The sequence below is a fragment of the Pezoporus flaviventris genome, unplaced genomic scaffold (assembly GCF_033815535.1).
Source record: "Pezoporus flaviventris isolate CSIRO_AGI_PZ_B2104156 unplaced genomic scaffold, CSIRO_AGI_Pfla_v1 ptg000002l, whole genome shotgun sequence".
NCBI lineage: Eukaryota > Metazoa > Chordata > Aves > Psittaciformes > Psittacidae > Pezoporus > Pezoporus flaviventris.
In genome coordinates, this window is record NW_026892550.1 from 50,045,367 (window position 1) to 50,068,866 (window position 23,500).

At 42.0% G+C, this 23,500-nt stretch overlaps 1 protein-coding gene across 2 annotated transcripts in view; it reads left to right on the forward strand.

Moving 5' to 3' along the window:
• The window catches only part of NFKB1 (nuclear factor kappa B subunit 1), a 64,689-nt gene that overhangs the window by 39,385 nt on the left and 1,804 nt on the right, over positions 1-23,500 (forward strand). For both annotated transcript variants that reach the window (XM_061478120.1, XM_061478110.1), the window contains exons 9-23: positions 278-382; positions 2,248-2,339; positions 2,925-3,063; positions 6,184-6,306; positions 7,344-7,433; positions 8,093-8,287; positions 10,976-11,117; positions 15,484-15,598; positions 17,762-17,963; positions 19,286-19,455; positions 20,259-20,361; positions 21,208-21,332; positions 22,150-22,216; positions 22,515-22,687; positions 22,820-22,997. In XM_061478120.1, the coding sequence (XP_061334104.1) occupies positions 278-382; positions 2,248-2,339; positions 2,925-3,063; positions 6,184-6,306; positions 7,344-7,433; positions 8,093-8,287; positions 10,976-11,117; positions 15,484-15,598; positions 17,762-17,963; positions 19,286-19,455; positions 20,259-20,361; positions 21,208-21,332; positions 22,150-22,216; positions 22,515-22,687; positions 22,820-22,997 (2,019 nt within the window). The remainder of the gene's footprint in view (positions 1-277; positions 383-2,247; positions 2,340-2,924; positions 3,064-6,183; positions 6,307-7,343; positions 7,434-8,092; positions 8,288-10,975; positions 11,118-15,483; positions 15,599-17,761; positions 17,964-19,285; positions 19,456-20,258; positions 20,362-21,207; positions 21,333-22,149; positions 22,217-22,514; positions 22,688-22,819; positions 22,998-23,500) is intronic.

The window sequence follows — 23,500 nt, forward strand, 5'->3', positions numbered from 1 at the left end:
ATTGTGCTGGAATGGCCAGGGCCATTTATAGTTCACAGTTCAGTTAAAGCTTAGAGGATAAAAGATTTTTGCCTTTCAGATGAAAAACTGTGGATTTATCCATGTTTAAAAAACATAGGCAAATTTACATAGGTTGTATTGGAGACTTCTCTTTGTACTGCATTTGGGGGGGGGGGGGGGGGGTTGGGTTTGTTTTTTTGGGGGTTGGGTTTGGGTTTTTTTTGATCTAAAACCATTATGAATGTAAGCATTTTATTTTAATGTTTCTTCTCAATAGAAGCTCCCAATGCCTCCAACTTAAAAATCGTCAGAATGGACAGAACAGCAGGGTGTGTAACTGGAGGGGAAGAGATTTACCTTCTCTGTGACAAGGTTCAGAAAGGTAAGAGTCCTGAGTATTGTAAGGCGAACCAGGGTGTTCATCTGGATCACATGTGAAGCCTGCTGTGCTGCCTTAGTATTCTTCTGCTCTAATAGGGCAGCAGGAATCGTAAGCACTCAGCCTTTCTGGAAGTCAGGCCAGCAGTCCAGAAAGTGAATAAATCAAAACAATCTCTTGCAAAGCAAATCCAGCTTGTGTTGCCTCCACAGAGACCATGGGATCATCTTTGTTCTTCTCAGATTTCTGCCCTTGGCCGTGTTCTGGGTTTTTTTTGGATGGTGGGTCCTGGAGGATAATTGATTCCATTAACTTAACTCCTGCTCTGAATTATATTAAAGTTTCTGATTTATTATTAAGTTCCTGATGAAAAAGATTAAGACTGAGCATTCTCTATTAATCACTGATGGGAACTGAATGTGTTCAGCACTGCTGCTAGTAACTTTGGGTTTATGTATATGCTAATGATGGAGAATACTCAGTGTAAACAGATACATCTCACAGACTTATTTTGGTAATCTCTACTCATGGCTATAAATGTGTCAGGATTGGGCTGGTGTGGTTTTGAACGCTTTGGTTTTGGATAGGAAGGTAATGGTTCATGTGGTTGGTTGTAGCATTGGGGCTGAACTAAAAAAAAAAAAAAGTGGGAGTGAGGAAAATCCTTTGGATTTCAGCTGTAGGTAGTACCTGGACACCCTGGTGCAAATTGCATGGTGGAGCAGGAGCACTGTTCTTGCCTGTTTGGAATCGGTCCTTGTACATGTTAAAATCACACTGTCCTTTTCCACCTGTCTTTCTTGCAAACGTTCTTCTACCACTCAGGAAAGAGAGAGGGCTCCTGGGGGCTTTTAGAGGCTTTGAAAGTGCTGTTTTTCTTCAGCAGCATATATACCCTCAGCCTTCAGAAGGGCTGAGATGAAACATAACTCTTGTGCACTAAATAAATAAATAAATGTCTGACTCAGTGGAAGCCCTGAGGTGGGGTTTCCCCTCAGCCAGATCAGGGTTTCCCCTGACCTCACTGCTCTCAGAAACCTCCTGCCTGAAGGAACTTGAGCATGCAGGGCAGCAGGACTAGACATGGTGGTTCACAGTCTTAAGACTAGCAGGTGATGGACCAGAGGAAGCAGTCTGTTTGCTCCAAAAGGCTGTCCCGCCTCAGTCACCCTAAGAGAGAATGGGCTTTTTCTGGGTTTTTCTCACCAGGAGTGCTGGGAAGGCATATGCTAATGTGATACTTCCCAAAAACTTCTAAAAATATAAACAAATACAAAGAGAACAAAAGAAAATGTGTTTAGAAGAGCAGAAGCCAAATCACAGTTTCTGTCCCATGCTGTGTTTGGGGGTGAGGGATCACTGCTGACATGCCGCTTGCTCACACCCGTGCAGCCTGTCTGAGCCGTAGCCCCAGAGTGGCACTCTGCCAGGAGCAAGCGGAACTTGAACTGTGGCACTTCAGGTTTTGCTACAGTGTTTTTTGAACTGAAACTGTTGGAGGAGAGAGGGTGGTTTCTACATTTCACGCTTCAAGTTCTCCCCTCCCTACATGTTTGTTCCAAAAAAAGCTCCTCTGGAATGCCTTATAGCCCCAGAATAGGAAGAGGTATTGAGCCTAGTTCTCCTTTTACTGCTCAGTAAATAAGAACTTTACTGAAACCATTAGAATTAGGCTGATCTAAAAATCATATAAAAAATGCATTAATTATGATCTTTTCATAAAATGTATAAAAGTGGTAATTCATGTATTATGTAATATTATCATCCAGCCAAAACGTGACCATTTTGATTTTTATGGGAAATAAACCTAGCCGAAGGTTAAACAAATGCACAGACATCCCAACGAGTGTTTCTTTCACTCTTTGCAGATGATATTCAAATACGTTTCTATGAAGAGGATGAGAATGGTGGTATGTGGGAAGGCTTTGGAGACTTTTCTCCTACAGATGTACATAGACAGGTAAGTAACAGAGCATGTAATTTGTTGTGGATTTTCTTATCTCTGTAAACTAGGATTATATTATAATTAGTAAATGAGGTGAAAGCATCTGTATATCCTGTACTAACCACTTCTTTTGTTGGTTACTTCCTAATAATAATACAATTTTAACTGTTCTTTAAAGCCATACATAAAGTTATTAAGCAGGTGAGGAATGTAGTGTGAGGAAATTGGGAGATAGACCTATTGCTTTGACATGCACCAGGATAAATTGGGATAAGACATATAAAAAGTTCTCAGAGCTCCTGTGAACTGGGAAAGCCACAGAATCAATGCTAAATGATGCGGGGACAAACAAGCAGCAGTGCTAACGTCGTGACCTTGTGATACTTTCTGTGGCAGTTCTGCCTTTCCCAAAAGCTTTAGGACTTGGAACTCAAAAGTGCAGCTGAAAACTAAAATGGAAGTTTGTTGTTACAGCTTTTTCCTAAGAGTTTTTGCCTCACAATCCATGAACCAACTCTTAATAAGCAACCCAAATGTAAAAGCAAAGTTGTCAAAACCTGTGCTCCATGATAGATGTGCTTATCCCTGTTTTCTTCACAGTTTGCTATTGTGTTCAAAACACCCAAGTATCGAGATGTCAATATCACAAAACCAGCATCTGTATTTGTACAACTGCGTCGGAAATCTGATCTAGAAACGAGCGAACCAAAGCCTTTTCTTTACTATCCAGAAATCAAAGGTAATTCATTAAACCTCTTTTATATAGAATCATAGAATCAGCTGGGTTGGAAAAGACCTTTAAGATCATCAAATCCAACCACTACCCCAGGACTGCCAAGACACCACTAAACCATGTCACTAAGGGCCTCATCTATACATTTTTTGAACACTTCCAGGGACAGTGATTCCACCACTGTCCTGGGCAGCCTGTTCCAATGCCTGACCACCCTTTCAGTGGAGAAATTGTTCCTAATATCCAATCTAAACCTCCCCTGGTGCAGCTTGAGGCCGTTACCTCTTGTCCTATTACTTGTTACCTGGGAGAAGAAACCAACCCCCACTTCAGTACTTCCTCCTTTCAGGTAGTTGTAGGGTGATATGCTCTCCCTTGAGCCTTCTCCAGACTAAACACCCCCAGTTCCCTCAGCTGTTCCTCATCACACTTGTGCTCCACACCCTTCACCAGTTTTGCTGCTCTTTTCTGGACCCACTCCAGCAACTCAATGTCTCTCTTGTAGTGAGGGGCCCAGAACTGAACACGGTATTTGAGATGCAGCTTCAGCAGTGCCAAGTACAGGGGGATGATCACTGCCCTGGCCCTGCTGGCTGCTTAGGATCATCTGCTCCATGATCTTTCCCATCACTGAGGTCAGGCTGACAGGCTTGTAGTTTCCAACGTCTTCCTTCCTGCCTTTTTTGTAGAGGCGTCACATTGGCCAATTTCCAGTCATCGGGGATCTGCCCGCTAGACCAGGAAATACATATTCCAGTATAAATACGCACTGGAGAAAGAACTGCAGGATGCCTAGGAATGTCTTTAATAAGGTGGAACTTCTTGGAATGGGGGAATTTTTCTGTAGTTGTTATTTTTCGAAAATAGGGTATTTGTCTTCTTGTTTGGTGCAGTATGAACCATGGTAGCTCTGTAATGGGTCTGTGGGCTTTTTGTTGGACTGGTGGGCAGTAAATCCGTGCGTATTTGCCTTGTGAGGCTTACTCCCTGCATGATTCTTATACGCATACATGCCTGTCCATACAGTAGATGGCACTCTCTTCCTCTGAGTTTCTGCAGAATAGTATCTGAGGACTTTTTTCTGACAGTACTTTCAGATGAAGCCTTAAACCAAAGACTCATTGGTATCTGGTGGAAAAAGTACATATTTTGCAGTTCTCTCCTTTATCATCATGCCTCACAACTTCACTGATGTTTTTCACTGTTCTAGTTAAGTAAGCCCAAGACACTTGTGAGAGCAGGAAAAGTACTGTTTCAATCTTTTGTGTAGTTGCTTAGTGGAAGTAGAATAGTTGACATCAGACCTGCTTCCTAAGTTGTTAGGAAAGAAGTTTAACCAGCAGATCTGCGCCCTTTAAAGTCTCCAGTGTTTGATGTGAATGGCAGCAGCAATCATGGGTTTAAATATCAGTAATGTTAATGATATGGAAGTGCCTAGAGGCCCAAGCCAGAATTTGTCTTTCATTGTACTAAGACAATCTTTTTCTTAACAGTTCACCTGCCTGCAGGTCACACTATTAAGTCTTAATCTTGCACGTTGTGAGTGCCTAACTTAGAGCCAAAATCAATACCCTGTCAAAATCTCTAAAATGTGTGTATTAGTGGTGATGGACTAAGGAGGGCTGAGAAAAAGGGGATGGTGGTTGACATCCAAGTGAATATACATTACACTTATTGTAATAAAATAGCAGAAGGCATGCATTCAGAAAACCTTAGAGTTGCCGGAGGATTTTATATCAGCAGTGATTTTCAGGAATCTTGCACAAGTATGCACAAGAAGGTGGAAGTGTACAGCTGCAGAGCAAAGCTGCCAGACTGGAAGTAAACCTCTTGCATGTGCCTCTTAATGGAGTAAAATTAATTCAACACGGTTATGTGTATTTTCAGATCCCCTACACAACCTAATCATGAAATTACTACTTAGGGGCTGTTCTTTTCCTTGTTGCAAGTCTTCACACAAACTTAGACACGTGTATGTGGATTTTTTGTTTGTTTCTCTGACTAGATTGCTCTCTAGAGTTTTCTCTCTTCATCAGTGTGAGTATGCTTGGCATGTGCACGTGTATTTACTTACAGATCATGTGTACCTGAAAGTAATGCACTTGTATGTTTCAGTATACTTGTTCATGTATTCCTCTGTCTCATTTGATGCACTGACTGATGTGCCTGTGCATGAAATTTCTTTTTATCGTAGGACTGTTGAAAACTAGCAGGTTTGTGAACAAAGGGTATTTTGTTATTTCCTCAACAACCCAACTGGATTTAAACCCCTGTAGTGTTTGTATCCCTACTTGTGTAGCTCTCTGGTAGCTCTCACATTTTCACTTTCCCTAGTACTGGAAATCCTTGTGATTTGCTTTCCAAGGGGCCTAAGTACTATTACACTATAGAATATTTAGGTTGGTTTTTCCTATTTCGCCCATCATGGTTTGACAGTGTAATGTCCTGCCTGACAGCTGTCTTCATTCTGGTGGCTTTTCTGATACTTTAAGTAAATCATTTCAAGTAAACATTGTTTTCACCTTTTCTTGCCCTCCTTACCCTTAACCAGAAGTTCAAAGGGCACTGCAGGTACTCTGCATTTTTGGAAATCAAAGTGCCTTGTGATTTGCTGACCCTTTCATAAGGGTCTGTTTCTGAAGTAGATTTGCTTAGTAGAAGAGCCTGGGCATATATTCCTCAAAGACAAATTTTCTTCAAGTTTGTGGTTCAGGGCACTTGTGCTGGTTTATGACTTGGCTTAGACATAGAACAATTTTGAGACCACTGATTTCCATGAGACACTTTTGAAGGAAACGCTGAGCCCCTAAGACACCTCTGTACATTTCCTTCCCAGTCTGGACACAAGGCACCTGACATAACTGAAGAGACCACATGAGCTCAGGTGATACTGTTGGTCTTGCTGGGGACTTGGCACTAGCTTGCTTCTCACAGGGATTCTCGCTGCTCCATTATATACAAATTTGTTCTATTATTTGGAGCTTCAAGAGAGTTGACTTTTCTACAACATTGCATTTTCCTTTTTGAAGTAGTGAACTTAAGTAATGCTTTATATATTCACATGCTGCTTTGTGTGTGTCCACCTGCAAGAATGACTCCTTACCACATCTGTTCATCCTAACCCAGACAAAGAAGAAGTGCAAAGGAAACGACAGAAGCTCATGCCAAACTTCTCTGATGGCTTCGGTGGAGGCAGCGGCACAGGAGGAGGTGGCATGTATGGAGGGGGAGGTGGCGGTGCTGGCTCTGGTAAGGCAGCAGTTTTGGTCAAAAAGGAGAAGGGGTTCTACTTTGAGAGCAGGACAGATGTTTATTCTGATTTTTAAAATGTGATGAGGACTTTTGTCTCCTTCTAGATAGATAAGATGTTATTCTCCCGTCTTTATGCCAGTGTTACTCATTTCAGTCCAAGTATCTCATTGCTTTCTAAATATTTCATCAGCTCCTTTTTTTTCCTACTTGGATATAAGGTTGCTGGTGACTTTTCCCTTTTCCTTGAAGCTTTAAGTCACAGATAACACCTTTCTGTCTGAGGAGTCTAGTCAGGAATCTGTAACACCTTAGCTTTGTTGCTTCCTAGGGCCTCAGAGGCACTGAAATTCAAGAGACAGCTCAGCTGAGTACTGTCTTAGGGGCTTGAAATTTGAACAGGTTCTTAATTATTTCTGAGACCTTGAGTAGAATTTGGCAAATTAACCCTGTTAGTGCAAAGAACTATTACAAATTTTGCAATACTGTTTAGTAATTTTTCTATGCTTTATCTGTTGAAGCCAGAGTGTATCTGGGATGCATAAGAGCATTGCTTCAATGCTTGTAGCAAAGCACTAAAAACTTGTAGATCAGCAAATTTCATCTGAACCACAGTACCTTTTCAAACCTTCTTTATAGAGCAGGGGACAGAGCAGCAGTTTTCAAATAGTTACCTGCATTGCTCGCAGCACATCTATAACACCAGAATGGGATCTGTTGTAGTCACAAAGATTCGAAAACATAGAAGTAGCATGTGAAGTTTCAGCTGAGTTTTAGATGGAGCATACTAGTGATACTGCATTTGTATGGATTTATGGATATTGGGATAGAGCATGTCACTAGCCAACCATCTAGAATTTCTTGGATTTTGGAGGGATGAGGAATAGTTCATCTTCAGCCTGGAAAAATTAATTGGCTGGAATAAAGCAGAAGGTGCGTAAAAAACAAAATTCCAGTTCTTTAGGATCGGTGTTCTTCCAGATGATGCTTTCATTGCTTTAGGTTGTAATTCTGTTAATTCTTTTTCCTTTCTTTAGGGTTCAGTTATCCTTCATATGGATACTCTGCTTTTGGAGGGATGCATTTCCACCCTGGCACAACAAAGTCCAATGCTGGAATGAAACATGGTAACAGTAAAATGTTGTTCCTTGTAAAAGTCCTGCATGTGCTTATGTATTCAGTGTATGTTTCGAGCAACAGCCCTTTGCTTGCTTGAACATGCTGATTGCAGGTGACACAAGGACTAGACCAGAGGAAGGGTATCTTCCTTTGTCACCATAGTCTGATACACAACAGCCCAAAGAAGTAACATACAAGTCAATGGAAAAGATTAAGTTAATAATAAAGACATTCTTGGCTTCCTAAAATAAGGAAGTAATTGCAGGTTGAATACTCTGTACTTATTTCCAGAGTCTAAGGGATGAATTTGATGTCAGAAGAATAAAAGTAAATCTGAATCATTCAGCTAGATTTCCTGTGAATACTTCAGACTTGCATCCTTGTATCATAAAAGGAGAGGTATATATCTTGTTATATATAAAAGTTCATCTTTAAAGCAGAGGCTGTCAAAAACATAATATCACTTTAGAGCAAGTTACATTGCTATGTCTGCCCATGTGTGTTGGCATCTGGAATATTATGATTTATGAATGCTTAATGATAACAGCTATGTAAATGTCAGTATTTGTATAGACTTTGTAGGGTTTGGTGTTGGCTAGTTGAGCTTTATCACTTGCATAAAAAAGCAACAGTATTAGACACTAATGGTACTAATTTTTGTTTGAAGGACTATTAAATAGCACAGCTGAACAAGATGGGAAGAGCTGTGATAAACAAAGTGACAAACAGGACGTGAAATGTGATGTGAAAGTGGAAACTACGGAGAGGAATGAGTGCAGAACCTTTGGTTATCATGAGGAGAAGGAGGATGCTGCTTCTTTCTGTAAAAATGAAGTAAATGAAACAAATTGGAGGTGGCAGGGTAAGTGAACAAGCAAATGTGTTCAGGGTAGATCAAACAGTAGTATGGGCAAAGCTGGTGTTAAAGGCCTGGAAACTCCATAAATATGTTTGCTGTTTTCAAAATACGATAATTCCTCCTGGAGTTAACAGGAGGGATTCCATTCCCCCAAATCTAAGGTCACTCCCCATACACAGTGTTGGAGATAATCATCCACCTTTGCACTGCCACTGGGCAGCTGAGCTTCTGCTTGTCATGTAAGGAGAAGAAATAGCTTAGCCTGCTGGGCACATTTAGCACTGCTTTATAATAAACCTGTATGAGGAACACTGGAAGCAGTGAAGGTGCAAGGCATACAACTCAGCAGTTTACTTGGCTTTTGATATTTGATAGGCTTTAACGGATGAGTAAATGGATGTTAGCAGTAGTTCTTCCCTGCAGTTCTACTGTTAAACTGCGTGCAAAGTAGCAGTAAAGGTTTGAATTTAAAATGTGAACGTTCCCATGTGAAAAATACATAGTAGAATTAACACTGTTGGGTAGCGAAGTCTTAGACATCAGACAAAAGAGGAGGAAGGCAAGGGGAGTCAGTAGAAACAGTTTAGCAGCAGGGTTGTAAACTGTATGCAGACTATAAATGTATAAATGTAAAATATGTGCATACTATAAATATAAATCCATTTCCCAGGCAGGAAGATGTCCTTTCCCTGGATTGTTCTCTCAGAAGAGCTGATGGTCACTTTCTTAAAGGATTTCAGTAATTGTGTTTCTCATGAAATTAAAAACAACAACAGTTGGACTAGAGAGATGTGGTAGTGGTAGGAATTGAGCGGGAACTAATTTCTTGTTCTTGGCTTTTACCAAGCGCACTGTGATTTAGATCACTCTTGTTTCCTTCATCGGGAAGAGGGCACGTTACTTTGTGTCTCTCAGCCCTGTGTAACACTTGCTGTTTTACAGCACTAGAAACTGCGGCTTGGGAAACAAGAGTTGCATAGCAGATGGGTTGTAGTTCTCCAAGGTGTAGTAGCTTCTTGTGATCTGAGAAACAGACCATGCTCCTGAGAGAACCTGAGGAGCTCAGTGCTAGCTCACAGTTCTGGTTGTGATAAATCTCGACTGACTCAGAGCGCAAAATTTTTTGCTGCTATGTGAAGAAATGTCCATTTAGCAGTCACCAAGGAGTGGACTGAATTGTTGACCTGGTTTCCTAGTAGTGAATACTGTAGGCAGGAAATTGTTTCTTTTCTTTATCTATTATAATGGCATGAAAAGAGGCAATGTCAAGCTCCAGATTATATGAAGAATAGACGCAGAAGAACAGGCTCCATGAAACAGCTCTTGTAGGTTAGAACATTTGGGTATTAGGCTAAATATGCTCTTTTATAGTGTTTTGAAGGATGTCTTTTCTGTGTGCTTGATATGGAAAACCAGGGAGCTTCAGCATCCAGTTTTTTGGTCTTTGGAAATGTCTGTAATGAAAAAAGTATGAATTGCTTAACACCCTTTGCCCTGGATATGTCTCCTCAACATCTATTTAGTGCTGTTACTTAGTGTTATGAGGTAAATAGCAAAGATAAATGTATCGGCCTGGGCATACAGTACAGGAACCACAGTGATGGATTTGCTAGAACAATAATCTTCATAGATAGGTAAGTCTTGGCTTGCAGAAATTATGTGTTTTTACTTAAGAGGGATATTCTTCTGAATCAGTCCAAATGCCTGGTTTTGTGTAGCTGGAAATCCTGGGTAATCTCTCCCTATGTGTGCTTTAAATGACATCTGTTTTGCTTGTGTGCTCCTAGTAATTTTTAACCTTACAAGGTTTTATAGAAACATGAAACTGTTCAAAATACAGACGATACTGCTTCCCAGAATGACAACTGGGGTTTGAAAGTTCATCTGTTTCATTTTCACTAGTTTCTTGCTGGTACAGAACCACAAAGGTATTGACAGAGCTTCTAGACTGACTTTTTTCCACAAATGAGTTTCTGTCCTCCCTTTTCTCCCCTTTGCCTCCCCACCATGACAAATTCTGCTTTCTAAAATCTCAGTGGCTGTACCTGTTACAAATCTAGAATCAGGGTACTAAAAATACTAAGCATGGTAAACACTGCAATGTTTTAAACAGGTGAAGAGACTCTTTGTGCCGCTGCTGCAAAGCAGGAGAGACTGCATGATTTGAGTGGTGGGAGAGGGTGCACAAAGCCCTGCATTTATTCCTTAGCCTTACAGTGACTTTCTGTGCAGTATTTGACGGGTCACTTACGCTTCTTGTGCCTTGGTTCCCTCAAGTTAAACTACTCAGAACTGCATAGGAGGTTCTTTAAAGTCCTCTGTGGACAACAGTCCTCAGATGTCACTTGTATCTAAGCAAATCCAAGTTCCTGCTCCTTTTGTCTCATTACACAAAAGCACACATCAATGCGTTTAATTCAGTACCACTCAAACTAAAGGTAGCTTTCAGGATTTGACTGTTCTCAAGATTCCTGCTGCCTGAATGCTCATCGTGCACCTAGATTTTTTTCTGAGGGACTCATTCCCTCTGTCCTTACATCTTGGGAGTAACTGGCAACCTGTCTCAGTGAATCAGTGAATAATGCTTGGTGCTCTGCACTTTGTATGTTTTTGGCAGCACAAATGCCTGCCCAGGGAAGGTGGTGTTGCAAGGTAGACAAAGCAGATGAAGGCAAAACTTCTGTTTTGCAGATGGTCTGTTCCTGGAGAAGGCCATGCAGCTTGCCAAGCGTCACTGCAATGCTCTCTTTGATTATGCTGTAACCGGAGATGTGAAGATGCTGTTGGCTGTTCAGCGCCATCTCACTGCTGTCCAGGATGATAATGGAGACAAGTAAGTTGGCCTGTACTTACCAGGTTGAAAGTCATGGTTTTGATAGCAGAATGGTGTAGTCAGTTTGTTCTGTCCCCTGTGGGTGCTGATCGTGGATTGCAGCTCTGCTCTCATCAAACGGACAGGGATAGAGCAGTTGATGTCATCTGCCTGGACTTGTGCAAAGCGTTTGACACTGTCCCGCACAACATCCTTGTCTCTAAATTGGAGCGACATCAATTTGATGGATGGACCACTCGGTGGATAAAGAACTGGCTGGATGGCCGCACACAAAGAGTTGTGGTCAATGGCTCAATGTCCAGCTGGAGACCAGTAACGAGTGGTGTCCCTCAGGGATCGGTGTTGGGACCGGTCTTGTTCAACATCTTTGTCGCTGACATGGACAGTGGGATTGAGTGCACCCTCAGCAAGTTTGCCGATGACACCAAGCTGTGCGGTTCAGTTGATACGCTGGAGGGAAGGAATGCCATCCAGAGGGACCTTGACACGCTTGTGAGGTGGGCTGATGCCAACCTCATGAAGTTTAACCATGCCAAGTGCAAGGTCCTACAGCTGGGTTGGAGCAATCCCAGGCACAGCTACAGGTTGGGCAGAGAAGAGATTCAGAGCAGCCCTGCAGAGAAGGACTTGGCGGTGTTGGTCGATGAGAAAATGAACATGAGCCAGCTTCAGTGTGCGCTCGCAGCCCAGAAAGCCAACCGTATCCTGGGCTGCATCAAAAGGAGCGTGACCAGCAGGTCGAAGGAGGTGATCCTGCCCCTCTACTCTGCTCTTGTGAGACCTCCCCTGGAGTATTGTGTGCAGTTCTGGTGTCCTCAACATAAAAAGGACATGGAACTGTTGGAACAAGTCCAGAGGAGGGCCACGAGGATGATCAGGGGACTGGAGCACCTCCTGTATGAAGATAGGCTGAGAAAGTTGGGGCTGTTCAGCCTGGAGAAGAGAAGGCTCTGTGGAGACCTCATAGCAGCCTTCCAGTATCTGAAGGGGGCCTATAGGGGTGCTGGGGAGGGATTCTTCATTAGGGACTGTAGTGACAGGACAAGGGGTAACGGGTTAAAACTTAAACAGGGGAAGTTTAGATTGGATATAAGGAGGAAATTCTTTCCTGTTAGGGTGGTGAGGCACTGGAATGGGTTGCCCAGGGAGGTTGTGAATGCTTCATCCCTGGCAGTGTTCAAGGCCAGGTTGGATGAAGCCTTGGGTGAGATGGTTTAGTGTGAGGTGTCCCTGCCCATGGCAGGGGGGTTGGAACTAGATGATCTTAAGGTCCTTTCCAACCCTCTTCTATGATTCTAAATAAACACCATTCTCCTTTGTGCTGTCTGGGGGTGGTACAGCTGCAATGTAGACATTTTTGTTGCATTTGCAGAAAAGTGACTTGCAGCACAAAGTTCATTGATCCAGTCAGTACCTGTCAGAAAGCAGTCTGGTCTTTGAGGATATGCTGTGGGCTTGTTTGCTTTTTTGTACTTAAAATCTTGACTGACCACAAAGTGCCATGCCTGCAGCATGGTACACAGTTGATGGGGACCCTCATCTTTGTGCTGAAGGAGAGTGCTGTGCTTTCTATGCCGCGAAAGGCTTGTGTTTACAGGAAGCTTTAGCTTACCAGATGCACTGGGAGACATTAGAAACTCTAGAGGGTCTCTCTGCAGGAGTGTCCCTGCTGCTGTTCTCTCACTGACACCAAGGTCTTCCAAGACAACTATTTTGTTCTTGCTTACATCTGTACTGTACTGTTGTCTTCCAAGAGATTGCATGGATGTTTGTGGCCACCCTGGCTGCTAATATTTGCTAATATCAGTCCTTCAATAATAGGAGCTATAACAGAAATCCATTTTGTTCCTCTATAGCTATGCAGATTCTGTGGGACTAAGAGACTAAAATACAATGAGGAACTAATGATTAGTAGTTATTTAAAAACAAATTCAGCAGTAGTGGCTCTGAACACATGCAAGGAATGTGGAAGGAAGTGACATTATCACATCCTCACTTTTTAGCTGGCAGGCTTTGGGCAGACCCTGTGCAATCACTTATGTTTCCTTAAATTGTAGTGTTTTTTACAGTAGAAGCCACATAAGCCTTAAGGTATCTGGCTAGATGGAAAATTACAAGTGGCTGAGACATGCTATCCCACTGCAGGATTACCCACAGAGGCTACAACTTTCCTTCCACTTTGAGTGAAAATAGGTCTCAGGTTACTGATAAAGCACTGCAAAATCAGAGAGAGCTGCTTTACTTTTGCTTTCCAGTTGGCAACCTAATGTCTGCTTTGAGGAAAGCAGGAACATGAATGAGGCAGGAGCTAGCAACAAAATCTGCAAGCACTTAGGACAATAGAGCTTCTGAGTTTTGGTTGTTTTTTTTTATAATTAAAACCATGAGGTGGGGTAGGACTTGCATTTAAATATCAGTAAGGTGCCCTTCAGAACTGGACTTTCAGCAAAGTCAAAATACTTTTCAGAATGATGGCAAGTAGTTGTTTTCTTCCTGAGTCAAGAAGTACCTGCAAATATGTGAGGCTCAGGCTCATGATGCCTTTCTCTTGTGATGTATTTTACCCTGTGAGCATGTAATACATCTAAATGGCGGCTTTTTAACAAAACAGAGTTTTGGTGATTGTCTTCCCACAGGAGCTGGTTTTAAAAATTTAAAATCAGAATTCATAAATCAGTTTTCCTAATTTTCACGTTAATCATGAAAATTGTATGGCAAAAACTACAAGATTTTTGCTTAAGCCTTTAAAGAAATGTTGCTGTCGGCAATTTTGCTCATCTTTCATCAAGGGAGTATATAAGGAGTGAAAATACATTTATTTTGACCGTGTGTTGTGTTTCATGGCTTTAAGACAAAATACATTAGTCCCTGATTACTGCATATTTACAGTGGGCACTCAGTAACACCAGCTGGTGCTGCATTTGTACCAGCACCACTGCTGTTCTCCAGAAGCCTGATGGTGGAGCAGCATTCTGCCTCTACAGGGGGGCTGAAATGCAGTTTCTGATGTAGGACTGTATAAGAAATGGAATTGACTTGCTCTTTCATGGTCTAGTCATCATGTCTTTACAGCATCACATGTAGTGGCAGGGTAAAATTAAAGTACTTGCTACAGGAAATGGAACTAAAGGCAGTAGAAGAGCAGATTTGTTTCTGAAGTGAGATTTGGAAATAAAATGTTAGCATGATAGGGCATAATAAGACACATCTACCAGAGAGCAGAGGAACAGCTCTTTTATAGTAGCGGTGGGACTGTTTGAACAGCACAGGAGAGCTGAAGGAGGGAAAGGGCTGTGTTACTGCCTATGGCAGTGTCCAGAACCAATAAAATGGGCCCTTAGAGGATTAATTCAGTTTAGAATTTTTTTTTTCACTTTTTAACATATCTTCTGGTTTTGAGCGCTCACAGTCTCAATTTCAAAATGACTGTACCCCCCCAAATGGCAAGGAACTCCTTGTTCTTCTGATGAAAGCATAGATGTGAGTATATTTAGGTATTTCTCTAGCAGCGTGCCAGATGACCTATGTTGATACTGTGTCCCAGCAGCAATGTACTAAAAAGATGAGTCTAGGGGCTTGCCAACATCTGTTAAGGGAGAGCTTGGTAGGATGTGTTTCAAAACAAAGGGCATGACTTTGAAAGAAAGTCCAAAGGGAGCAAGACAAATGGAGCTGTGCTTGAGATGGGGTGTAGGATTCACAACCTCCTGTTTTCCTGGTGTCCTTTTGCAAGTACAGCCGCCGTGGCTGGTGGTGAAGGAGAAGAGCACGGGAAAGGCCATCACATTCACCAGTAGGAGTGGTGAAGTGCCTTGCTGTGCAGTCACTCATGTCCCAGAACGGGTTTTTCCTTTGGCTTTGAGGTCTCTGGCCACTGCTGCAAGCCCTGTGGCTGTTAGTCACCAGGCCAATCCTTCATCATTCTTCTGTTTGAAAACGAAGGAAATTAAAACCCACAGCTGTGGGGAAACCCCCAAGGGAAAATCTGCTTTGATGGCAGAGAGGCCTGTGGAAATTCTGAAGGAAGGGTTTCACAGAAAGAAGTGTTCAGTGCTGCAGAAGTCAAAGCATGAAATCTGGGGATTTCAGCAAGTTCTGAAACAATTATTTTATGCTCCAGTGTTTGTATTTATTAGACTAGTAATAAACTTGTGCTTTTGTGATTAAAGGGTGAAACACTATTCCCTTCTGACAAGCATTTTAATGTTGGCCTTCATTTTAGATGCTGATATTTAGTGCTGAAATCGTGACCTCCAATAGGCAAGTGTTTCTGTTAGAATTCAATCAGATCTACAGCAAAACCTTACAATTTGTATAATAGATTTGTAAATTGTGTGCATTTGTTAATGTTTGTTGTTTGTTTCAGCGTCCTTCATTTAGCAATTATCCACCTTCATACTAAGCTGGTGAAAGACCTCTTGGAAGTGATGGCTGATTTGAATTACAATGACATCATTAACATGAGAAACGACCTTTATCAGGTACTCAGTTGTGATGGTATAAGTACTGTGAATTGTTCAGCCAGTAAAAAAGAAATTGCAGGATTTACTGTCTGTCCTCTTTTATATGTTGGAATAAGCCCAGATCAGACTGCAGTACAAATAAGCTTAAGGTATAAGGTGGTGGAGGAGCAAAAGCATGTTTTCAGCAGTTTAGTTTATATCTTCCCTTGATGTTAACAAAAATGTCTCCATGGGTTAACTGTAAAACAGGACAAAGATAGAAAATTCTTCAGTTTGTCTTCGTTATTTGGCTTCTGTGGTATTAAACCAGTGGTGACGATCACAGAGCGTGCCAACTCTTGGCTCTTTTGGCCTTTCTAACATAGGATAACTTGGGATTGTGAGTCAGTTGCTGCGTCATCAGTTTTCTGTAAGCATGGGGAAGCTGTACAAACTCTGCCCTTCTTATAGCCCAGATGGTATTTGTGCCCATCACATGAGCACCAGGATTTCCCGTTCATTTCTAGATTCACATTATAGCAAAACAAACAAAAATTAAAAAAGCCCATCCTTGTGTCTTTTACCTAGCAGGAAAACTGCCAGTTCTGTCTTCTCAGAGCCTTGGGTGACATGGTCTAGGGTGAGATGTCGCTGCCCATGGCAGGGGGGTTAGAACTAGGTGATCTTTATGTCCTTTCCCACCCAGACCATTCTGTGATTCTATAATTCAGCCTCCTCTGTGACAGTCTGAGGTGTTTTTTGTTTTTTTTTTTAGCTCAGAAAAGCTTTAAAAAGAGCTGTGGAACCCTGCCTGGCAACAAATATCTTTTCAAACATGTGTGCCATTTGGTTGTCCCAAAGGTAACCAGCTGAACGTTACACAGCAGTAAAATAACATCCCTGTCATTTCTTTCATTGTGAACAGTAAAGGAAGGTTTTTATTCTACACAGATAGTCCCAGAGGGTTTAACTTTTTTGTTCCCTTTTGCATTTCATTGTTACATTCATATAAAGCAAGTTAGGGGAGGCTGATGAAAGCAAGCAGGAGATTCTGAATTGAATCCTGTGCCCCCTATTAAACAGAAACAGGACACAAAGCTGTGTCACACAAGAAATAAATCTCTACCTACCAGGACCTCTGCAGCTATTCCTGCCTTTCTACATAAAACCTTAAGGCAGCGGTGGGAGGGAATGCAGGCTTGGGCTGGAATTTTCATTCTCTGCAGACATTCTGGAAGCTGAGTCATACACATACCTCTTAGATTCGGTAATTAGTTGCAGATACATTGACATCTATTGACAAACAGAAGCTCAATACAGAGCTGGAATGAGTCTCTTTTTTATAGTCTTCTGTTAATATAAAGATAACAATATGGAATCTTGTGCAATTTTTAGATGGTTTTAGTGTTGGAAAGGTGATTTCCAAAACCTGACTGGAATGCTTACTGTTTAAATGCATACATTTCTGAGTATGTTCTGCATCACGCTGTTCACTGGCAGGGCTGCCGAGGATGCAGTATACAATCAACCTTTGGAAATACTTGAAACCTCTTGGCTCAAGAGCTGCTGTGTCTGTGCAAAAATGCAGACCGTGCAAATGGAATTAGCTAGCTGGACAGGCGCCACGTAAATGCAGTTGTTCTGCACTTTGACACATGCACAGAACAGCAGGATTTTCTTCTTTTCTGTGCAGTCATTTTAAGGGATAAGGAAAATCTAAGCCCATGACTGCAAGCCTCCTGTTCAGGAGTAAAATTAGATAGCAGTTCAGTGCCAAAGGCAAATTTGAGCAGGCCCTGGAAAGTGTGCGTGCTCCCTCTGTGGCATGAACTTGGCTATGGGGCAGCTAGAAGCAGGGTTGCAGTGTCTGGGGGCACAGGGATTACCTCACTTCCCAAGTGCCTTGCACTGCAATGCTCAAACAGCCAGGTCAGTGCCCTGGCTTACAGAGTAGGCAACGTCTGTGTCCCTCCCAAAGTCCAACTGCTGACACTGGCAAAGCAGCTCTTATTTCTAGTAAGTAGAAACACTATTTGTAGTGTGCAGTAGAAAAACATACACCTGCTCCAGCTTTTCATTTCTGTTAGCTTTGAAGTAGGGTAACATCTTCTCACACTAGGAACTTTTATGGGTTTAAGAGATTTCTGTAGAAGTGATGTAGCTGTTGCTTATCTTCTCGTGGCTTGCTTCTGTCACTTCTAGACCCCCTTGCACCTGGCAGTAATCACAAAGCAGGCAGAGGTGGTAGAAGACTTGCTGAAGGCTGGAGCAGATGTCAGCCTTCTGGATCGCCACGGTAATTCTGTCTTACATTTAGCTGCTGCTGAAGGAGACGACAAGATTTTGAGTCTACTCCTCAAGCATAAGAAGATGTCTACAATGGTCGACCTTTCCAGTGGTGAAGGTATGAAAATATAGTGGCTTTATTTTACACATAACTACCAGACAAGCACTCCTCAGTTCATCATAGAACACAGAATGGTTTGGGTTGGAAGGGACTTTAAATATCATCCAGTTCCAACCCCCCTGCCACAGGCAGGGACACCTTCCACTAGACCAGGTTGCTCAAAGCCTCATCCAACCTGGCTTTGAACACTGCCAGGGATGGGGCCAACACAGCTTCTGGCCAACACAGTGTCTCTACACAGGTAGATGCAGACCTTGGAAATAACATCCTTCCCCATTCTGCATGCTGTCCTTGACTTTTATATGCCTGCAGTAGTCACAGATGAGAGAACACAGACATGTAGGTTTTCTGATTATACATAAGGATTGGTAATGGCCATGTGACACAGTATGGATTTTAATGTTATTACTGTATATTCTCTTTAATCTCGCAAAACATCAAGAACTGTGTTCTTCCTGAGTACCCTATGCAACCACTGCTTTAAAAAAAAAAAAAAATCCCTCCAGAAGTAATGTTTCCTCTTCATCTCTAGTAAATAAAATCCCCTCAAACATAATTTCTGGACCTCTGTTGAGTTTCATATCTAGTTCTTGGTGACCATACAGAACTAGAGCCTATAAACTAACCACAAAGACACAATTCTCCTATTTTTCAATGGCATCAGTCATTTGAACGTAGTACTCCTGCACTAGTATGTTGTAAAGTGTCTGACCTAAAAAAGTCATTATGGGATTCACAAAACTGCGTAAAGTTCCTCAGAGGAGTTTTTTGGTTGGTTGATTGGGTTGGCTTTTGTTTTAAACACAAGGCACTGTTATTCTTTTGGGGGGCTGGTGCAGATAATCTTGAGGTGATAGGGCTGCGTGACCTTACAGGAGGATGACAGGAAAAAATACCAGTGATTCCCCAGACTAGCAGAGATGTTCAGTAGCAGTGGGGCTGGTGCAGGATACCTGCTGGTTTAGTACCATGCAGATTTTCTTTTTAAAGCTACTCTCCTTTGAGACAAAGAGATGCTGTAGGTGAGCTCTTTAGTTCCTGCTTTCTGTTCCACCTTGTGTTCTGCTGATTATATTTTTTTCATGCGTGGCTTTGGCTTGCCATCAGTAACACAACTAGTACCAATTTATACACAAAGAATGTGTTTATTAACGCCATCTTTTAGCAGGCAAAGTCTGTCACTTCTGCTCAGTTAACTACAGTAACTGTCACTCATTTTATAGCTGTCACAGTGTGGCCACCTCAAAACTCATTGCTCTGACATTTCTCTATTTTTTAAAATACTAATGCATGTGATGGATGGGGTTTGTTTTGTGCAGGTCTGAGTGCAGTTCACATGGTGGTGATGGCAAATAGCATGTCCTGCCTCAAACAGCTGATTGCTGCTGGAGTTAATATCAATGCTCAGGAACAAAAATCAGGACGAACTGCATTGCATTTAGCTGTCGAACAAGAGAACATCCCCTTGGCAGGTTGCCTTTTGCTTGAGGTAAGGGCAGAATTTCTTTTTCCCACATCTTTTCACTTACATACTTAAAAACTCTTGAAAATCCTTAAGTGCTTCAGAGGAACAGAAGTAAGGGGGGTTTCCTGTTGACTTGATTACTTAAATTGGTGTAATGGCAAAACTATTGCTAATGTTACTCGTTACTACCTGTTCAGCTCTGCTGGTGAATCTTTTGTCAAAGTTGTGGAATGTAGTTTGTGACCCTGACCTGAGCACATATGCTACATTTAGTGTGCACTGAGTAATCCCAGCAACCCGTGAAACTGCTTGTGAACAACTGCTTCATCTGTGTGAAGTGGAACGTGGATACAGGAGTGCATAGAGGGATAGTTGTGTATGCCTATGAATATTTTTCTCATCTCTGAAACACCTTGATCATAGCATGCTTAATTCTACACACCCACAGCTGGCTGTGGTAGCTTTCCTCAGTACCCATGTGTGACTGTGCCTCCAGCCTACCTGCTGTCATAAGGAGCAACAGGAATTCTGTGCACACCAGTTCACGCTCCACACACCGTGGGTAATCAGGTGGCATGCGGTGAAGAGTGGCTTTTATCTGCCTGAGCTATTTGGATTTCTGTGCTGTGCCTCCTGCTGGAGCACACCATCTGTTCCTGAATGCAGACAATTGGAGTTACTTTCTATTTCCTTTTCAGACAACGATGAGTTTTTACTCAAACAGGCGTGGAATGGTACTTGCCTGCACAGTAGCAGTGCATGAGTCTCTGCAGCTGTATTGTACAGACATGTGACACTTTTCTTTCTGTCATTCAATAAAAATTCAGGGTGATGCAGATGTGGACAGCACTACATATGATGGAACAACTCCTCTTCACATAGCAGCTGGAAGGGGCTCTACAAAATTGGCAGCAGTTCTCAAAGCAGCAGGTATGAAAATAGATTTTTGCTGGAGAGTTCTCTTTCACAGTGACAATTCAGGTTAGAAGGCTGCAAGCAGATAAGAATGTGCCCCTGAACTTTTAATGAGCAGGAGAAATGAGATGTTAAAGCCTGAAGGTTTGTTTTTCCGCAGGGAAGTCCTACTTTCAGGTGCTGTGCTACTCTGTAGCACCATCTAACGGCTAAAAAGGCAAATAATTTTAGTCAAGAAAAATACTTTGGCACTCTTGGAAGCTTTTTCAGTGTTTCTTTTGTAGTTTTTTATAGCTGTAGCAGCAAAGAAGAGACCCTGTTACACAGTTGGGATAAGTGTTGGGCTTCTTTAAAAACAAAAAGTAGGTCACTGAAAGACAAGCTCGTTTGTGTCTCCTATTTCATATCACTGTGGAAGAGTTAGGTTTGAGTATTTATTGAAATTGTATTTCAGTTGTATTTAGACCTGATTTTTCTCCTTTGAAACAGAAATCCAGCCTTTCATTGCTCTGGCTGTGTGCTTGGTCTTTGTAATATCCACATTTTCCCTGACACTATAAAAAGAAGCACCACAGCACTGCTTCATCACGTACATGCTATGCTCAGTGTGAGCCAGGAATGAGCCTCAGTCAGTTGATAGAATCGCAGCTCAGTTGTTGGGACCTAACATGTGTCGTGTTTTCCCTCTTTACAATGGAGAGTAGCTTTATACAGAGATGTGACAGCATTTAACTTTAGTTGATAAAAAAATTAGCTAAATTAGCCAATTTGCCATTCGGAGCTTAAGTACATATTTTAAATATTGTTGGAAAGCAACTTGAAGCCTTCTCTTAGGAATTCTTTTGCACACTTGTTTTCCAGGTGCAGATCCTCACATTGAGAACTTTGAGCCATTGTTTTATCTAGATGACATGAAAGATGATGAGGATGATGATGAAGGGATTGTGCCTGGAACAACACCACTGGATATGGCGGCCAACTCTGAGGTACGTGATCTGTTATTTTAATAGTAAACAGTAGCTCTCTCAGCTAATTCCTTTCACTGCATACACAGTTATTTCACAGTGGTGACAAGCTACTAATTTGCCATCAGAATTTAAACTAATTCAACCACAAACCCCCTACATGAAATAGCATTGGAAGGAAGCTCCACTTAACAGACTACTTGAACAGGAGTGACCAGGCACTTCTTGAAATAGCTGCACTACCACCTTTAATATGGAAAAGTATTTAGCTGGTTGGGCAGCTTGTGTTTGAAGGCCCATGTGCAGAGATGCTCTCTAGTGGGTTTCTTTGCTGCATGTTGAGCATTCTTCAGAATTGCAGACTTTATGTGCAGAGAAAATACACTCTTCTGTCCTACCCAAATAGTTGATTAGGCTGCATGGCCCATGCTTTAGTAGCTGATTATGTCCACTTGGTTTGGTATGAGTGTAAGGTACAAGCAGTCAAGCATTTCTGATCATTGTGCTGGGGAGTGGTACTAGTATTAGGTGAAAATCTAGGCTTTGTTTTAAATTACTAGTTGCAGACAGGTAATAACTCCTCAAATAGCCACTGCTCCTGCTGATTATTTACTGCAAAGACTTCCTCTGTATCTTGAAAACAGTTGCCAGATGACATACGGCAAGGGCGATTAACTTCTCAAGACTTCTCCCTCAAGCTTTGCACAGGTCTTCTACAGTATCTTTAGTCATATTGTTCCTGAGGCAGAAAAAACTGCCCGTTTACAGATGGAATTAGGACTTTTTACTGAGACTTGTCAAGATACTGGACACTAACTAGGTTTCTTTATTCTTTTAGGTGTATGACATATTAAATGGCAAACCCTATGAGTCAGCAGTGGTTTCAGAGGATTTACTGATGCAAGGTAACATCTATAAAGACGACTGACAGTATACCTCTAGTAACTTAGTACTGAAAGTGTACTTGCAGAAGACATTGCCCTGCCATAGCTTGTAACTGAAACAGGGAGGGAGAAGAGGTACCCTCTCACCCCTCATTCATAGAATGAATGACACAAAGGAGTACGTTTTCAGTATTACTTTAGTAAACACTGGGATTGATAGACACTAAAGTACTGTTTAATTTGGCTTTGTTTTTACTTAGAAATGGAATAGTGCATGATTTGTATAAATAATAAACTAACATATTTCTCTGTCCCCCAGGGCATTTGAGAGACCTGAAAGAAAGCTCGAAGATGCAACTTTACAAACTATTGGAATTACCTGATCCAAACAAAAACTGGTCCACTCTAGCACAAAAACTGGGTCTTGGCATACTTAATAATGCCTTCAGGTTGAGCCCTTCCCCATCGAAAACTCTGCTCGATAACTATGAGGTAATGTGGCTAGAACAAGTTCTAAAGAACTCAGACATGTCGAGAATGTTGTCTTCCTGCATGGTGAAACAGTGCAGTCCTTCAGCTTTACCAGCCTGGCTGATGGTAAACATCTGGTATCTTCTCTCTTAGGTTTCTGGTGGCACAATTCAGGAGTTGATTGCTGCTTTGAGACAGATGGATCACACAGAAGCCATTGAAATCATTCAGAAAGCACTATCCAGGTCACAAAGCTCATCACACCTGGAGGACAATACAGCAAAAGCTCCTCTCTTATCATCGCCACCCACCTTTGCAAAAGGAGAGACAGGTAAAATTGACCCTGAAACTTTATTTAAAATGCATTTTATTCAGTTCTCCCACCTCGCCTTGGGCTGTCCATACATCAAGAGTTTCCTACACACAGTGCCCCCGCTGCTTCTCTGTTTCAGAAATATTTTACTGCAGCACAACTTGCTCATCACAGATATTTGCTAAGGCCTAGAGGAGAGGGGGAAAATGGACCATTTGAATCAGTAGCCCTGCATTACAGTACTGATTATACTGCCTCCCTTTTCTAAAACCAGACGTCTGCCATTTACTGATGATAAATCAGTATGTAATGTCCTTGGATGTACTGGGGATAAGTTTCAAAAGATAAACTAGTCAATGATCTCCCAGGCCTGACATGCTGGTGTCCAACTTCCTCCTCAGAGCAGGGCCAGTATTACATTACATGAGGTCACCCATGTCTTGTCCCATTGAGTTTTGAGCATCTTCAGTTGTGGAGGTCCTCTATTAACAGAAAAGCAGAGGTTGTGAGAAGGCAGTAAG